General features: G+C 43.7%; 1 protein-coding gene across 3 annotated transcripts; it reads right to left on the minus strand.

Moving 5' to 3' along the window:
* Positions 1-5,910: 5,910 nt before the first annotated feature.
* LOC108047561 (DNA-binding protein D-ETS-4) lies at positions 5,911-18,103 on the minus strand. Of its 3 annotated transcripts, none has more exons than XM_017127796.2 (5): positions 17,487-18,103; positions 9,875-10,628; positions 9,651-9,811; positions 7,810-7,984; positions 5,911-7,264 (listed from the first exon to the last, which is right to left on the minus strand). In XM_017127796.2, the coding sequence occupies exons 1-5, from the start codon at positions 17,523-17,525 to the stop codon at positions 6,852-6,854; spliced, it is 1,542 nt and encodes a 513-aa protein (XP_016983285.1). In that variant the 5' UTR covers positions 17,526-18,103; the 3' UTR covers positions 5,911-6,851. The 3 variants fall into 3 exon arrangements, with proteins under 3 accessions (XP_016983285.1, XP_016983287.1, XP_016983286.1); XM_017127798.2 differs by lacking the exon at positions 17,487-18,103 and adding an exon at positions 11,183-11,408; XM_017127797.2 differs by lacking the exon at positions 17,487-18,103 and adding an exon at positions 11,252-11,286.
* Positions 18,104-18,637: the final 534 nt, after the last annotated feature.

Raw genomic sequence — 18,637 nt, forward strand, 5'->3', positions numbered from 1 at the left:
CATAACAAAGCATGACATTGATAAATGTTGATAAAATATCTTATTTCACTTGATCAGAACTAATATTTATGTGTTATTTCCAGTGCATCAAAGGCAAAGGCAGCGCAGCACAAAAGCGCAGCAGCACAAAGCAATGCGCCAATATGACAACGACAACTGCGAGAAGCTGTTGGCTGAGAAGTCCTGCGAGGACCAAAGGACCAGTGCTGGCAATTACAGAGCACAAGTCATCGACTTTCACAAAGTTCAGCCAACTTATGATACTCGGCCAGCGATTCCCTGCTCATTCTTTTTTCCCTCCTCTTTTCTTGCATACTTTTCTCGGTAATTCGAAAATATTGCGAATTTCCCCGTTAGCTGCATTTCACTCTCGCGAGTCGCAGGTAGTTGTCCTGGAAACTCTGCTACTCACTGACATGCAGGCCACTAACTAGTTGGACGGGGCGATGAAGTCGAACCCACTTTGCAGCAGTCCGCCCCTTTTGGCCCGTCCTTTGACACGCTAGCTTGCGTTTTAGAGGAATTAATACACTTTCAGTCGTTTGCCACCCAACGCCTTTTTACCTTATTGCCCTGTCGCTTGCCACCGTTGAACTGAGTACCCTCGTTGCATAAAGCACATGGAAGACATGTACCCAGAAAAACATTTTTATAAAAATTCCATTTGAAAATGTCATAAATGTCAAAATCATGAAAATAATAAAGTAATCCTATTCATCTATTTTATTCCAATTATAAATTATTTTATAGTTAAAAACACTAGTAAAGTTATATTTAAAAAACATTCCTAATTATATTTTGTAATATCATCTTTCTGATTTGGAACATCGCTCACAAACTAATGTTATTGGCAGTATTATATTCAGAAAATAATAGCAATAAATTTACTTTTTGAGCGGCTTTTAAATATCATTGAAATACGTTTTCCTTTAAAATGAATTTGTATTTGACGGTTTTATAATTATCATAAAATGAAATCAGTCTACGTTAATAAATCCGCTTGGATTATGTTGCCACCGCTAAAATTATTTTTATGCAAGAATATCAAATGTTTGAAAGGTTTTTTTTTTGTGATGAATTGATAATTGATAATAATTTTAGAAACATTTTGTTTCTGTGCGTCTTTGTTGTTATTTCCCGTTCGTGTTGCCTTTGTGCTTAACGATTTGGCTGTGGAACGTGCGAATTTAATTGCATAATTTCAGATTTGTTTTTAATTTAACTGGCTCGGCAGCCCCTCCCCTTCCCCCCCCGCAATCCATGTCTGTCGTCACATGGCCGCTGGCTGTTCCTTAATGGGCGAGAACAAACCGTTAGCTACTTGCCATAATAACGGGTTATGGGGGAGTCAATAAAAATAAAAATGAACTTGCAAATTGTGCGCATTTAATGAGTTCCACATGTGCGTTTTTAATTAATAACAAAGCACGCTCGCCCACACCCCGACACTTGGGGGCACAAGCACAAACACACACATGAACCAGCAGAAGCCAACATTGCTGGTTTATTAAAATAATTTCCCCGGGCTGTTCTGCAGTGCATTTGCATTGTATTGGGATTGCCCGGCGGAAGCCAAATATTCGACTAAACTAAGCCGACCGCAGTGTTCACATTCAATATTGGATTATTCGGGCTAATTAGCCGTCCACTGAATTTCCAATATCGGTTAATTCTATTTATCGCCCCTCGCCAGTGCTTTTTACTAATTTTTATCACACCGCAAGGGCCGTGAAATCAAAACAAATTTAATCATGTTAATATAATTACTAAAAATTAAGCCATAATCTACACACGCACTGGGGATCCGAGGCAAACACCTGCCAGCTAACGGCTAACGGCAAATGGCAAACAACAAACGCCAGCTGGAGAAAGGATAAAGGTCCTGGGGAATGAGAAGGTAGGGGAGCATAACACCAAAACGACCCAAATTATTTTTAATTCCCCACAGGATTAGCGCACATGAAATGAGCAGCCCGCCTGCGACTCCAGAGACCTCGACTTGCTTGCCTTTGCTGCAATTTATCCTGCGTGCTGCGCATATTAACGAAATGATTATGGAATTCATAATTACGCACACACCATGTTGGTCCCAGTGTGTATTGTAAAATGCGTCAACACATTTGCCAGCCGGCGGCAGCAGAGCATCCCGCAGGATCTGAGGTCGTCAGACAATGGGTCTGAGTTCCTGGCCTACATGGCGAATACGCAATTTCGACAGCCTTGGCTGCTCAAATATTTGACGCATATACAGCATGCAGCGCGTGATTAAATTAAATGCCGGGGCCAGTTCGATTCGGGAAGCTGGCGACACAACTAATTAAAAACGCTCCACAATGCGACGTGACCGGGACCGTGTAGTGGAATTTGCTGTGCCCAAATTCGATTGCTAGTCGCCAGTCGACCAATGACCGATTATGCTTGTGTTCGAAATGAACTGAGCTGGCCGCATAATGCGATTATCGTCCCTGACATTTCTGGGCTGTACCGGATAATTCAATAAATTGCAATTCCATGCTGTTAAACCGCCCCGTGGGTATTTGGATGCCAAATCAAATGCACTTAACTAAACTAAATGTGGCCGCAGTTCTCAGTTCTCCACCCGCTGCGCTTCAAAGTAGGCAACGATTTGCTGGCAGCATAAATTTCGCTTGAGTGGAAAAGGGAAAAGGGAAATTGTTAAAAGGGACCGACCGAAAACGTTTTTCCCTCCGAACTGAAAACTTTTTTAAGTTAATTGAAATTCAAGCAAAGCAGCAAGGGTATGGACAACGCAAGTACCACTCTCAAAAATGCAGAATGACCCAGATACCTCACCCACCTTTGCCCAATATACCCTCAGTTTAACAAAAAAAAAGGTCTCAACTTTAGTTTTCGTTTGATCAGAACTGGGATTCGAGCCAGCATATTTATGTCCGTGCGTAGGCCTCGCAGGGCGGGCTGGACTTGTTGAATGGCCCACGAGTATGTGGCGCCCATCCCAGGATCTCCTGTTCCGAGCTTCCCGGTCGGAAAACAGTTTAGTCAGTGCCAGGCAATGTGCTTAAGTCTCATTTATTTTTCATGGCCTGGCCTATAAAAATTGTAATTTCATTACCACCGACAGGCGGTTACTTCGAAGGTGGGTTCTTCGAGGCGGGACTTGGGTAGCAAGTGCAAAAATTGAAACACACTTGAAAAATGAAGGTGCCCGGATACACAACCGCAGCCAAACGCCAAAGGTGCCCCAACTCTCACTTGCCGCTGTCTGCCGACTAAGGCCTTTTTATGAATTTTTAAAAATGTTGCTGTTTTGGCGGCTGCCGGCTGCCAGCGCTGATTTCGCAGTCATGGGCAGCCGTGTGGCCACAGGACCCAAATGCCCGGCCACTTGTTAGCCATTTTACGTTCCCACAAGCAGTGGAAAGCGTTCGAGCGGGTGAGTATATGGCCAGGGTACTTAACTTAAATGGCATATACACTCCTTCACTAAACCCCCCGGCCAGTCGACATCAATTTAAATTGAATTTTCACTTACCTGCGGATGAGAATGGGTATGATGGTCTCCGTCTTTCGTATGCAGCCCAGACACTCGGCAATTTACGTCCTGAATTAGTCTAATGTAAAATTTAAACCTTAGCTGGGGCATTTTCTTTTTGGGTTTGGTTGCTCATCTGCTTCGTTATTTATTTGCGTTGGCCAGTGAACGGGGTTGAGCCCTTAATTGATTAGGCCCGACATTTAATTAGCAGCGAATATTTCTGTGCCGTTGCGGGTTGGCTTTTGAGCACATTCATAATGCTTTGATGGCTGGTCCGCGGCCCGCTTCAATGTCACCAATTATGCTAATTAAAGGTGCCGTTCGCGGAGGTGGAAAAACCGTCGAACTCAACAATGCGCAAAAAATGTCTCCGTTTATGACCCCCGAGGTCGGTGGCTAAGGGCGGTTTTTCACCAGTCCGTGGCTATTTTTAAACGCCAAATTGACAGGCTCAAAACGGCAGAGACTTAAAAAAGGGCTAACTTACTGGGCGGGGCTGGGATCAATTGACAGCCTAGGCGTAATTATCAAAATATGTAGCAAACAGTAAGGCCGCTGGGCCTTCAGCCTTCTGGAATTGACAAATTAACATAAGAATGGTTAGCCAAGTGAACAGCCGAATGAAGGAAGGATAACTTTTACGGAAAGAAGGCGGCATATCTTAAGCTTTCGAGCGGTAACGAACCTGTTGATGAATCAAACACAAAATTCAAATTTAAGGCCTGGAATGGGCGTGGCCTTGCACATTGTCTGCGTCAGCTTAACGCTAGCTGCACTAATTCAATTAAATATTTGTCTTTGTAGTTTTTGTCGCAGCCAAGGGGGAGTAGGGTGAAAATATGACGAGGATGAGGATAAGGATGAGGACCGAATCCCAAGCCCAGAAGACAAAGAGAAAGCCAAGGCTGCCGGCTCAGGATAAACAGCCCGCCCGTCTACGGGATAATGCAAATATTGTCGAGAGCGCGGAACGGAGTGGAGCTTTCACTCAGAAAGTGAGAGCAGCCCCAGCGGCTGGAAGGAATGAATTTATTGCTTTTGGGAATTTTCCACTTGATGGCATTTAATGCGATTTAGTATTTAAATGAAGGAGATGGAACTGGAGTGTGGGCCATGGTCGTGGGACAACAAAGACGATGAACTCATTCGGGCGCATTAAATTAATCTCAGTCGAGGCAGCAACTTAATATAGAGCGCTGATAATCCGGTCCAAACTTTGCATGCATTCGAAACTGGGGGGTCATCTATTCCTCTCCAAAACCATCGATGATTTTAACAAGGGCCCGAAAATAGTTTTCGCTGATTGAAAATCGCATCGGTCACACACGACTGCAGTGACCGACTGACAGGGCAATCTAAAATGTTTTGCTGGCTGCACAAGAGCAGCTCCTCCGATTACTGCAGAAATACCATTGGATACAGTTTCAGTTTCAATTCCTGTTCGATTACAAACTGAAAATACCGACACAGATTTAATGTAAATACACCCGTAATTGGCAATAGTTTTTTGCAGAGATTTTTATTATCCGATAGTGTAGCATGACAATATGTTAGTTGAATAAATAAATAAATAATTGGTGTGTTGTAAAAAGTGTAAAGTGCATAAATCTAGTTGCCAGGCAGGCAATGTCCTAATTAGGCGTAATATATGCGTATAAATATTTTCATAAACGGTAACTGTTCTATTTGGTTAACAAAATAAGCCAAGCAGCCAATTGGCCGTGGCATAATTTAATAAAAGAGCGTGCATTATGGCTAATGCAAATATCAGAAGAATAATTGACTTTCCATAATTTCACCGCTCGGCTGGGCCAGCGAATAAATATTAAAACAAGAGAGAACGCTATAGTCGGGTGCCCCGACTATCAGATACCCGTTACTCAGGTAAAGGGAGTGCGAGGGAGATGGAGATAGAAACTTTGATCACGCATAACTTTTTAACGAATGGTCCGATTTGAAAAATTTCTTCAACATTTCGATAGGTATTGATAAACACAATAAAACTGCATTTTTACTTTTCCGAAATATTTAAATTTTTAAAATCGTATATAAGCGATTGTGGGCGTTAAAGGGGGCGTGGCACCTTTTTGAAACAAACTTGCCCTGCGTAGGAACTCCTAGAATCTGCATGCAAAATGCCAATCCTCTAGCTTTTATAGTTTCCGAGATCTCAGCGTTCATACGGACGGACAGACAGACGGACAGACAGACGGACAGACAGACGGACAGACAGACGGACAGACAGACGGACAGACGGACATGGCTATATCGACTCGGCTAGTGACCCTGATCAAGAATATATATACATTATAGGGTCGGAAACGCTTCCTTCTAGCTGTTACATACTTTTGCACGAATACAATATACCCTTTTACTCTACGAGTAACGGGTATAATTAACTTAAACTCGCTACCCGTCACACAAACGAAACTAGAGAAAATTATGCACGAATTATGCTAATTGCGTATAATCAAAATAAAGTGAAACGAAATATGTCTAAATTGAACCGCCACCTGGTAATGAATAAATAATTGATAACGTTGTGAGTTATAGCATAATCGGACGAAGTCGAAAGATTTTTAACTTTTTTTTGCGGGGAAGAGAAAAAACTTTCAAGGGAACCTATGGCTAATCGAGGGTCCTTAACACTACTATTAACATTTGTTCGCTTATTAAGTTGTTCATAGAACTTACTTTTGATATATCATAGATATATGGTTCCTAAAATTACCTCGACACCTTCATGCTGCCAGCGAAGGATGCTCCCGACAGGTTAGTCCGTTGACTGTGGCCGTTTTCGCGGAGAGCTCTGCATGCTGCGACCTTGAAACCAATTTCGTCTCAGACTACTTATGGCGGTCCCAGCTCCAGAAGCCACTCCAGCCACAGGACATCCTCCTGGTGGGTCGTCATCCTTCGCATGGACAGGCAGCAGTTGAATAAAGATGTCGCCGGTAAGTCAAACATGCGCAGATGCAGCCGTATTACCAGCTGCAGTGCGGGATCGGAGTTAGATCTACGATCGATTGCGGTGAAACTGGGGGGTCACTTAAAACCCTGCCCCGACGAACTTACCTTCGCCTGCGGGCACAGGTTTGACCTTAATCTAGAGCCAAACTTAATCGATGCACGAACTTACCTTCGTGCCTAACAAGATTGTGAGTGGATATGTACAAGGACTGGAACTAGAACTCGCTAGGCCCACAAGGCTAGTCGAGCATAGTCATCGGATCGGATCGTAACGGATCATAACGGATCATAACGGATCGGGACAGGTGGGTCGGTCAGGAGTACCACTTACAACTAGCAATAAATAACTGGCCAACATGAGCTGTTATTGGCTGTAGGGATGGCAGAACTGGTAGACCAGTCGCTGCGACCTCTCCGTCTTCTTCATGATGCCCTTCTTGTAGTACTGCCGGATGGAGCGGGACAGCTTGTCGTAGTTCATTGCCGGCCTGTTTTTGCGCCGGCCCCACAACTTGGCCACCCTCACCGAGTCCTCAATCTTGAAGATTCCCTTGCTGCGGTCGATCCACCGGATGGCCGTGCCGTTCACCTGCGGCAAGGCCAGCAGCTCCTTAAGGAACTGCCACAGGTGGATGTGGGAGCCACCGCCGCCGGTCCGTCCTCCATTCGGTCGTTTTGCCGTAGATGTACCGCCGGTGGTGGGCGTGGCTACGGGCGGCGAAGTTGAGCTGCTGGTCAGTGGCGTGATTGCTGCTTCTGTTTCCATTTCATCCTCACCTATTTCAAAGGGAAAATACAAGTTAATATTTTCTTGCATAGAACTAGTTATATTAACATTATATTATACTTTAAAAAGTCAAAAAATCTATTCTTTTTCACCTTCGAATTAAACAATTATATCATTTTAGAATTTAAATAAATATAACAACAAAAGTTCTGAAACCGATGGAATATTCTTAAGTATCTGTGGATCTAGTCCTTGATGATTTTATTCTTAACAGAATATTTGCATAATCAAAGCAGAGAACCATTTTTATATTAAATTACCAATAATTTCACGTTTTAAAAATTTGAAAATTCAAAAGGAAATTTTTAGTTTTATGAACAACCAGTCATATTATTAATATGTTGTTGACATATAATTTTATCGGCTTTTATTATTTTTTCTAATAGTAAATATATTAGAAAGAAAAGTTTTACATTTAAAAGCTACTCAAAAGCTCTTGACTTGTAATGGTTTGTAATGCCCCAACATCCTAATAATAATGTACTGTTTTTAAGGCTATGCAAATCACCTTCGCTTTTCCAGCCGTACAACTCACCTTCGCTGTCCTCGTTGTAGTCCAGATCCAAATTGGGCATCGCATAGCTGGCCGACCAGAGATCAGTGCTCGCAGACTGGTGCGACTGCTGATGCTGATGCTGCTGCTGATGAGCGGGCTGGTCGGCGTAGGCCATCTTCCAAATCTCCAACTGGGCGTGCAGCGTGCTCCCACTCTGAAAAGAAAGCCGAAAGTGAGACACTTCGAATGGGCACAGAGCCTTAATCCTGGCCAGATCGCAATCTAGACGGCATATCAATTGGAAATTCTTAGGCTATCCAAGTGCATAAATTATGTGCAGTCTCCGTGGTCCAAGCTGCATTGCATTGGCAGCCGAAGTGGTCGTAGTAGTGGTGGTAGTATAAGCAACAACAACACAACGGCAACCAGAGACAACGGCGACGACTTACTTTCACCTTGCAATGTCGTTGCTGGTCGTTGGCTCAGTTCGAGTGCTGCCAGTCCGCTCCTCCCCCCCAAGTCCACCAATACCCCCCCTCTGCCCCCCTCTGACTGTCATCCGAGCTGCGGCAATGGCTCGTAATCATCCGTCCAAGTGCTGCAGTTTCACCAAACAACCTTCACACATTCTTTCACCTTTACAGCCATGACCACGGTTACTAATTTTGTTTCTTTTGCGACTTACTGCTCTCCGATTTCGTTGGCGCTCGCCGTCGCGTTCGTTGCCTAAGTCTTTTGTTTTCTGCCCTTTTTACTGCACTCTCTTCGGTAGCAAGAGCAGCCAGCACAAGCGCCTAACGAGCCTAGGCGAATGTAATCATTGATATATTTTTGGCAAAACTCTCGACAGCTTGCGAGAGCACATGTTCGCTGGATGGATGTGGATGTGGAGTAGTTTTAGACGCCGCCAGCTCTGCCTAATTGCTGGCAACAGGTTTGGGGGTTTGAGGACTAGCCACTGACGACTGCCGAGTGAGCTTTGGCTTTTAAGTTTTGCGTTTTGCTTTCTGATTTCTGATTCCGACTGGGCCTGTAAGCCGCTCTGGCTGGCACCCATGACGTCAACGCCAGTTACGAAACTTGTTTCGTTTTAGTTTTCGTATCGTATCGTATCGTTTCGTTTTGTTTTGCTCTTTGTTGTTTTTAAACATTTCCATTCCATTTCGGCCCGTACGCGAAATTCAATTCAATCGCATTGATTGGGCCTCTCCGCATATTGGCTCTTTGCTATTGGCATTTGCATTGTGTTATTGTTTTATGCGCCATGGGCTATTGGCCCGTTGCTTTGTGCTGATCGATTTTGTAATATGCCCAACTATTTTGGCACTCGCCCAGTTAAGTCATACGTATTTGACTCACTCTTCTTATGGCTTAAATATTTCCAGTTAATTCCTAACCTATGGTCTAAGTGTCATTGAAAATGGTTATAGTTTCGCGGAAATTTGGAAATACACAGGTGCTTTTGGTAGCATAACTGGTGACCAATGAAACAGAACAGTTTTTATGTGTCATCAGTTTTCAAAATGTGACGACAAAATTTCGGAATATAAAATTAATCAAATAATTAAGTTAGCAACTACCAAATTGTTTGCGTTTAAGTATTTTTTCACTTTGATAATTTAAAACCCGTTGTTAATGATTAGAACCCAATACTATCTAATATACTTGTTTCAATAAAATATCTAGTAGCTCCCCTTAAATCAAACCCGTTCACAGAGTATAAAAACTGTATATAAATCTAAAAATATATTTTATGGACTCCCAATTGTTGTATCTAGGTAGAAAACTGTACCTCAACCGAAGCCAACTGAAATGGAAATCTCTAGAGATTTCTGCGACACTTTTCTGACAGTGAATGTGTGATTGATTGTTGGACTCACCTCGGGCAATCGACGCACGAATTCCTCCTCGCTGAGTAATGTCAGAGCGGCACCGTCTTCGCAGAACTGCAGCTCCAAATCGCCCACCGGTGGCAGTCTGAATTGGGCCAAGGTGGATCGTAGCCATGCGTGTACTTGGGCGGGCGACCAGCCATTCGGATCTGGACGAGGAAAACATTTGATTATATTAACCTTAATTAATAATTTGGGTATTTCCAACTCACCCTGCGATATCTGCAGCTCCGCGCAGATGGCGTCCGCCTCCCGTTTGGCATGTTCCAGGGCCAGCGAAATGACCGGCTCAAAGTCCCCGCGCACCTCGGCCAAGCCACCGATGAAGGATTCCAGAGCCAGTGGCTTCAGGTTGTGTCGCTTCTGGAAGCTGGTGTCCTCCAGGCACTCGCGCAGCAGCTGGTGATCGGGCTTGGTGTCCTGCAGGGTCTGCTGCTGGAGCAGTGTGTTCAGATCGATGAGGCTCTCGATGTCCGCATCCAAGGGTTCCGCCTTGATGCTCTCCCCGCAGGAGGATCGGGGCGAGGGGGTTTCGCAATTGGACTCCGGCGGAGAGGGCGGTAGGATGTGCAGCTCCTGCTTAATGCTGACCGCCTCCAAGGAAGGCGAAGGGCTGTTCAAACTGTCGTAGCTGCCACCAAATCGACCGAATCCGTAGGCCGCAAACTCCGACTGCAGCGGACTGGATTGCGGGGAGGGGTAGGCGCTGTGGGGGTAGGCGGGTGGCGGGATCAGCTGGTGGCTGGAGGCGGGATAGGATGTCGCGGTCTGCTGCTGCAGGGGCTGGCTGTCCCAGGTGCACTCGACCTTGATCTGGGGAGCGTTGTACTGGAAGACGGTGGTGGGAATGGGGGCGGATTCCTGCGGCAGCAAGGAAAGGTCGAAGTTGTCCGCATAGGCAGAGTACTGATCCGGCGGCGTCTGGGCCTGGAACTGATGTGGCTTCAGCTGCGGACTGTGCGGCATCTGCGGAGAAATAAAGAAAGTGGTCCAGAAGATTAGTACACAGTAAGAAACATGAGTGAACCAATTTCTACAACCTCATATTTATTGCAAAATAATATATTTAAAAAAAATTTTATTAAATTTGTTTATTTAAAAAAATATGTAAACATGATTTTACTAAAACCAGATTTTAAATTTTTTAACTCAACAACGAAAATGATTTTCCTTTTAATTTAAGTTCACTTTTTTCCAATATTTTTGGCTTAATTCGAAAATACCAAGTACCAAGCTTGATATTTTAGTAACAAAAAAATATAAATTCTCCCAGTGCATACAAGAATTGGACTTTTTGGTTAAAAAAGAGAGCCAGGCCACCGGCTGCTAATTGAAAATCTAAACACTTATGGCGCCATCTTGCCGGAGCCTCACTAATTATCCGGCGATCTGAGATGCCAAATCGCGGCCACCTGTCTTAATTATCACGCCCATGAAAGTTAATTTGTTTTATTTCTCCGCTTCCAGTTGGAATTTGCGTATGTGCAGCCGCCTTTCTAATTCGTACTCGCAGCACCTACCTGACAAAGTATGGAAATTTTCGGATCTGATTCGGTTCTGATTGAGTTGAGTTGGGGACTGAGCTTAACCTTAGAATATCCACGGAATCGAAGCCGACGAGACAAGAGCAGGAGGCGTACTAAGCTCCAAGTGGCATTGATTTTCTCATTTATCAAGTTGCGACTTCGACTGTGACGCCACAGAAGGCAGCTGCGAAAAGGAAAAAAACCCAGAGCCCCATGAAGCAGGGGGTGTGTGTGCTTTTTACGAGCGGCCAAACAATGACTAGATCAAAATCAAAGCGTTCTCCCAGCTCTGGGCTTCACCGCCATCCCACAATCCGCTCTCCCTAGGCTGGCGTTTTATTTATTTTTTTTTTATTTATTTATTTACAAAGCGTCATAAAAATGGGCGATGCTTATACGGCCCGAATGCGCTACCAATTTTTACCTTCGACAAACTGGTTTTTCATTAAGCAACCGAATGCAGCTGAGAGGTTTGTGGGTGCCCCAGGGGGGTGTATTGAATATGGCTATGCGCTGTGTGCTTATTATTAATAAAACAGCTCATACTGGATTTTCCGACTAGTACTTTTAGCTCTCAGGGGAAGGTGGTGAACATTGCTAATATTTATCTGCGCTCGACGACGCCATAGTTCTAACTAGTCACGATGTTATTACAATTTCTGTGTTTTAATTGTTTAACAACGGGGCGTATGAGTGATTTCAGTTCGCTTTTCTCGCCTGCCCGCTAATTGCCAGCGCAAACATTTCGATTTTGCCTTAGCACTCGGTGATTACCTTGCGTAATCTGCATATTATTAGAGCGATATCCAAGCGATGTACTTCACCCGAATCCCAGCTTGGTTTGGAGTCAATATCCAAGTACCAAGGAAAACCTAGGACATGATTCAGCAGCTGCAGCCAATGACTCAGTCAAAAGGCCATAATAAAAATTGTGATTGCTCGGCAAAAACTGCATAATAAATTGAGCTGCTAGGCACCATTTATGGACCATTAAGGGACAGACAGGCTGAAAAAATGTCAACTAGTTATTACACTCTCCTTCCTGACATCCCACAACAGTTTCTAAAAATTATTGAAAATAAAAACTATCCCCGTTTTACATTTTATGGCTTTTAACTGACCACCTCGTTCCCTTCATAAATTTCCCGGAGAAAAAGGTCGGCGACAACCTATTGAACGAAAGACTCTCTAAATAGGTAATGCAAAATAAGGCTAATAAATATTCACATCTAAGACCAATAAAAACGGTCAGAATTTGCATTTTTTTTTGCTCAAACTTTGATTTATTTGCCATATAATATTCTCCTACCCTTAGACAAGCCCACATCCTCGCAGCTGGCCGAATTAGATCATTCGGGTTATTCCAGTAAATGGATTTCCTGCTGCTTCGGGCCGAACAACAAAGACCTCGGCGATCTGAATCATGTGGTGTACTCGTAAATTTTAATTAAATCTCGTTCTACAAAAGCCGAGAAAACAAGCTCAGAACTTCTGACAGAATCGGAGTTCCCAAATGCTGGAAAGAGATGCGGACAAAAGGCTTTTTTGTGGCCAAACGCTCTTGGCCGGTAATATTTCATTCGCGTGTCCGACATGGGGCGGCTGTCAATAAACGCTTTTGTTTGGGCCAAGTTGTGTACGTGAGGGGGGGGATAGATCGGGGCCAAGAAGGGAACATATCGAATCGCAACATATACGATATATTGGAATACTGATATGTCGACGTACCAATAGCACCCGCACCCATCTACGTCACAAATGGGTTGTTTCGGCCTGTTTTGCGTTTGTTATCGATCACCAAGCGGTTGGTGTCAAAGGCGGGACATGGAAACAATGAGCCCGGCAGCAATTAGGATTTGGCCCGGCTCTTTCCAAGTGGCTGTCAGGTGTGGATTGTATTTTTAGAAAAACCACAGCTTCATAATAGACACATATAGCCGGCAATTCTATTTTTAAAATAATTTATAAAGGCACAGAAATGATATGGCATGTGGAGTGTGGGCGCTGAGAGTGGAGTGGTGAAAGGGAAATATAATAAGTTCTGGGCTTTCCACCTGTTTACAAACAGGATACATTATTACTCGGTACTCGATTCGATGAAAACTCTTATCGAGGAACACGAATAATGACTAATGGTGTTCACTCGAATATTCAGATCCGATCTAATACCCAGGAATTCACATGTCGACTGACACGCATTGGCACCGAAAGTCTTTAATACCAATCAAATTTGAGAAATTTTGAACAAGCAAAATGCCATAACTTCAAAGCTGACTCATTTCAAACGGGCAGAGACGAGAAAATAAATCGAATATGCCGAATTTATTAAAATTCCAGCAGGCTGATAAAAACTCATTTTCCAGCAAAAACAAAAGACAAAGTCGAATGGCCAAACAAAAGAAAAGACAAAATAGACCAGGCCGAACCAAATCAAATCAAAATAAAGCCAACGATGTCGATGTGGAAATCAGATATAAAGACGAAGTTAAAGCAAACATTTTGCGGTGCTGTCAAAAGCAGTGGCATGTTGAATTTGATTTCCCTTTTAGAGCCAGTAAATTGAAAAACCCTTACCCGAATTAGCAACAATAATATTTCGGCAATGAATGGGAGAGAGTAAGAGGGGTCCGTAATAAATTGAAAATATCTTCAACCGAGGCCACAAAAAAGCAACAGAAAAACAAGTTTTATGATTTTTGTGGCTGGCCAGCTCAAACAAAATTCATTAGAACAAGTCAAAGCCACTGTCAAGAATGTGGCATATTTATTTGCCTTGCCGTGAGTGTGTGCCTGTGCTTGCTTGTGCCTTCGCCTAATAATAAAATCAAGTTTACGTTTTAAGAACGACAAAAGCATTATTAAAAGCTGCGATCAGATAGCACTCTGGGTAGCAGGCAGCTTATTGTCGTACCCGCGTATAATAAATGGAACGAATGGACGGACTGGCCAACGCCTAAGGCGAACTCACGACCGATCTATATAAATCCATTTAACCACATCTTACACGGGGCGCGCCCAGGCCCATAGACAAAGGAGACCTTGGTTGGCCCCAGAATCAGAATCAGAATCAGAATCAGAGTCAGAATCAGAGTCAGTATCGGAATTGAAATCGAAGTCAGACAAAAGGTGGGAGTGAAGGGTAGGCAGGCAGACATGTACGTTATTAACTTGGCCAGTTCACAACGGCCAACAGAACAGTTGCAACTGCAGCTTTAAAGGCCTTGAGCGCTGACATGCCGCTGAGTTATGGCCAGGTGATATTTAAATTAATTTATATGTATCTTTGAACTAAATAAACAAACTATGCTAATGCCGCACGGTCGCAACCTCAGGTGTTCGGAGCTCAGTTGGCTCCAACTGGCGACAATTGTCAGGTAATCTGTTCTAATCGCATTATGGCAATGGAACTGCCAGCAAAACCCAAGTCAAACTGACCCCCCCAACCCTTCTTTAACCCGATGCGCAAGCGCAAATTGTTTGTTTAATGAATGTTCGCTTTATTCGCGCTTAGGGATTGGATACTTATATACGATGTAGCATACATAGGTGGAGGGCCGGGGGGTGGGGTTATGGCCATGTTGAAGTGCGCTGTCAACAGCATAAGCACACCGACACACACACACACACACACACACAACGAGACACAAAGATAGAGATACTCTGGCAAATCCCCCGGCGGTATCCACGTACAATCTACCAGCTCTCGGATGCGTGGGTTAAGCTGTCAAAGAGACAAGACTTATTTCTGCTTATTTTTACATCGCCCGACTGCCACTGCCTTCTGTTTGTTTCACTCATTATTCTGTGTATCTGTATTCTTTGTATCTCTGGCTTTTTGTTGTGTGCCAGTATCTGTGTGTTCGCAGTTTGGTGTTGGTTTTAGCCACTTCGTGACGGTGCAAACTCTGTGTGCAGTTCCCGCCATTCTTCGTTCTTCGTTTTTCTCTATTTGCATTGCATTTAATTGTCGACATTTCATGCTAGATAAATGGCTGGCAGCGAGGTTAATAAATATCTCAAATGGGTGCAACATTTCAATTATGCTGCATTCTTTGCAGCCTGTTTAATATGCCAAGTATCTGGACAACTGCAGCGACCCAGAATGTTCCGGTTGCATGTCGTTGGGAAATCCACTAAGAACTAAGAGTCAAATTAATTAACGCCCCTGCTTTCATTGGGCACATACTCAAGAGCTCAAGATCACTTGATGCCACTTCTCAGTATGCCGCACATTAACCCGGCTGATAACTATTTGGACACTCTCCTGATGGACAAGCCAGACACACACCCACCGCCTGAATGGCACTCACGACCTGGCTGGGACCCTGGACTCTCGGCCCACTCCCACACTCTGGACAGGAATGGCCAGGAATGCGCTTATGTCTAGGCACCGAACCCTGCAAATCCAATCCCTTCTGCGCTCATTATGCACTGCACGCACTGGCAATTATTCCGTATAAAAGACGTTGCGAAGCCAACTCATTTCAATTTGCATAAAAGCCTGGCGAGATTCAATGTTGAAGCCGCAAGACAAGAGCGGCAACCACAGGCTGTCATGGCAATAATTTAGCCATACACTGAGAACATTTTAAATTTCCAAACCTTCGTGAAGAAATTAAAACTTTTGAAAAATATCCAATATTTAAATTAAATAACATTTTATAAAAAACTTTGTAAAGCTTTAAGCAAAAAATGCATTCCTTATGTTAAAATAATGTCCATAAATATATGTGAAAATAAGGAATGCTTTTTTTGCTATTAATGAGATTATGTTAGTTTTAAAAATATATTTTGGTTATAATATTTTTCAAAGACAGATTTTTTAATTATGTCAGGAATGGGTATTTTAAAAGCTTTGCAGATTATACATTTTTGTACAGCCGTGTAGCGAAATACCATTTCACAGACATAAAAAAAAACTCGTTAAAAAGCGTTCAAAAATATTTTAGTGCCAATGTTTATGATTAGTTATACGTAATGTAAAGAAGATATTTTAATTCCAAATAATAAAATGTTACAAATCGAAAGGCTACCAACAAAGTACTTCTTAAAGGTTTTATTCCAAATCTGAAAAAGTAATTTGGTTGAGTGCATGGGCCACAACATTGGCCAAGAAGGGAGCCACACCCAAAAAGTGATTATTATTGTATAATCGGTTTGATTGATAACCAGCCGTTCTGGATAGAATAGGATAGGGCCCTTGACGGAGCGAACTTAGAAATGCCACTCTCGATGGATTCTCAATGGAAAGGCCTGGCGCTGAGGGAAAGAAAACCTGACAAGTTGAAGTATTTATGTCATGTCGAGTTTTCCTCAACTCAACTAAACTCGACTCGTCTCGGCTTAGCGTGGCTGAGCTGCGAAAGCGGCTTGCATTTATAATTGTTGGCAGTAGTATTTATTTTATTATGTCCATAAATATAATGAGACATGAGTGTGGCTGCCGCAGGCAGTCTTGTAGTCTTGCAATCTGGCTATCTTGGTATCTCGCAGTGCATTTCTAAGCGCTGTTCCAAGCCGTCTGCTTCTGTGTCAGCGATTGGAAAAGCAAGGAGACACATTTCCATCAAATCAATCAAAAATGGTAAATACAAGTTTTTTTTTTTGCCTTGACGCTTCTGTATTTTCTTTTATTGCAATGCTGGCAGCAGCGACAAACGTCAAAGACTTGCGTACATCGCCTATGGGGCTTAAGTAGGTCCAACAAAAAGTATCTGCTGGATTGGAATGCACTTTCCGAGTGAAATGCCAGTTCAGGCCGACATGGCAGCTCTTACTCGGCGTTTGTGGCACTGTTTGTTGTCATGCCATAGTTGACAATCATTTAGAATCACTTCTTGCAAAATGAAAGCATCTTTTGAAAGTTGCTGCCATCGTTGGTTGGCACTGCCACTACTGTTGCTATTGCTGTTATTGTAATTAAAGCGAAATGCCATAAGACAAATGCGAAAATGTAACTGGCAAGTGGATGGGAGCTACTCTCACCCAGTGACACGCATTCGCGAGATGCGAGTTGCAAGCTGCGAGCTGTGAGTTTCCAGATGCGAACTGTAAGATACTTCTGCCGCCTACACGAGATGCTCTGCTAATTAAAAAGCCGCAGCTTTACTGCCGCCAAACTGCGCATAATATTCGTGGGGCGACAGATACAGATACCGATTCCGATTCCGACTTCACTGGCCGATAATGATAATGGCGGGCGAAAGGTTATCAACTATCAGCCATATAGTTGCGCTACAGCTATGTTTTCAAGCAGATACAGATACATTATCGCCAAGATGCGATGTGCTCGACTTACCTCACCGCCTGGCATGTACAGCATTTTCTCGTACTCCATTTCTGACTGGCTGTCCGTCTCGGCAATAACAATGTAATGGTGTTTGCAGATATTTTCTCAGGCTCTAGCTACTGGATCACTGAATCTGTAGCTCTAGCGTAGCTGTATCTCTCTCGGCATGCAAAAATCAACCTCAGATGCGAAAGTCTCGTCGTTGCCTGTCTCGTTCTCACTCGCGGCCTCCCGCTCTGGCCGTCTTTGTCTGGATCTTTCACTTGTTGCTGTTTTGGTTTTGATTTTTAATTTGGTTTTGTTTTTGACTCTGACTTTTCGAAACGCTTAACTCTAGATTCACTCAGCGTATTGTTTCACTGCCTCGGCCTTTGTGTTCATAATGGGCTTTTGTATAGTTTCGAGTTTTTTGTATTTAGATCGGTTTATTGACTGTTTTTAAGCCAGTTTGTTGCATTCACTGGTCAGGGGGGTATGGTATTCACTGCATTTCGTTACTAAAATTTCCACTGGCAAACTTGTTGCTCTCTCTCTCTTTCACCGCCTCTCTGGCTGTCTCTGTCTCTTTTTCTTTCTCTGTTTCTAGCACTGTATTTCGCTCGGTCCGCTGGTCGACCGTTCGCCAAGTGTTCACGCTCAATTCTGTGAGCGGTACGCGGATCGATCGCTCCGCTTACCTCATGCGCGGAGCTTTTGAGCCGCCAAACTGGTTGGCAAGCTCCAATCTGGAGTCGAACAAAGCTCTCGGCGCCCCCAGCTTTGCCATTCAGCCATCGGCGCGAGCCATCGATGGCAAACAAAAGTCCATCAATTCGGAGATGATATTTACTGGCACGCATAAAGTGACACAGACAACTGCGATTGGATGGCCCGCAGCCACGCCCGCTGAAAGAGTTCCGAGCATTCGAAATGTTTGCAAAATCCTCCTGGCCGTTGCACGTCAACTGTATTATCATTTCCGCTTCCGTTGCATAAGACTCGAAGACGTCGCCAAATGCAATGGCCTGAATGGCGGCCAGAAGGAGCAGACGAAATACAATTTCGTCTGCCATTTATATTCCATTGGACAACTACAATTTCACTGTTTTTTGACATATCATAAAAACGGCGTCGCCGTCTGAAGTTTCAGCCCCATTGCTATCAGAGTCCTGGCGGCCATT

This window comes from Drosophila rhopaloa, unplaced genomic scaffold, assembly GCF_018152115.1.
Source record: "Drosophila rhopaloa isolate 14029-0021.01 unplaced genomic scaffold, ASM1815211v1 contig_178, whole genome shotgun sequence".
Lineage (NCBI taxonomy): Eukaryota > Metazoa > Arthropoda > Insecta > Diptera > Drosophilidae > Drosophila > Drosophila rhopaloa.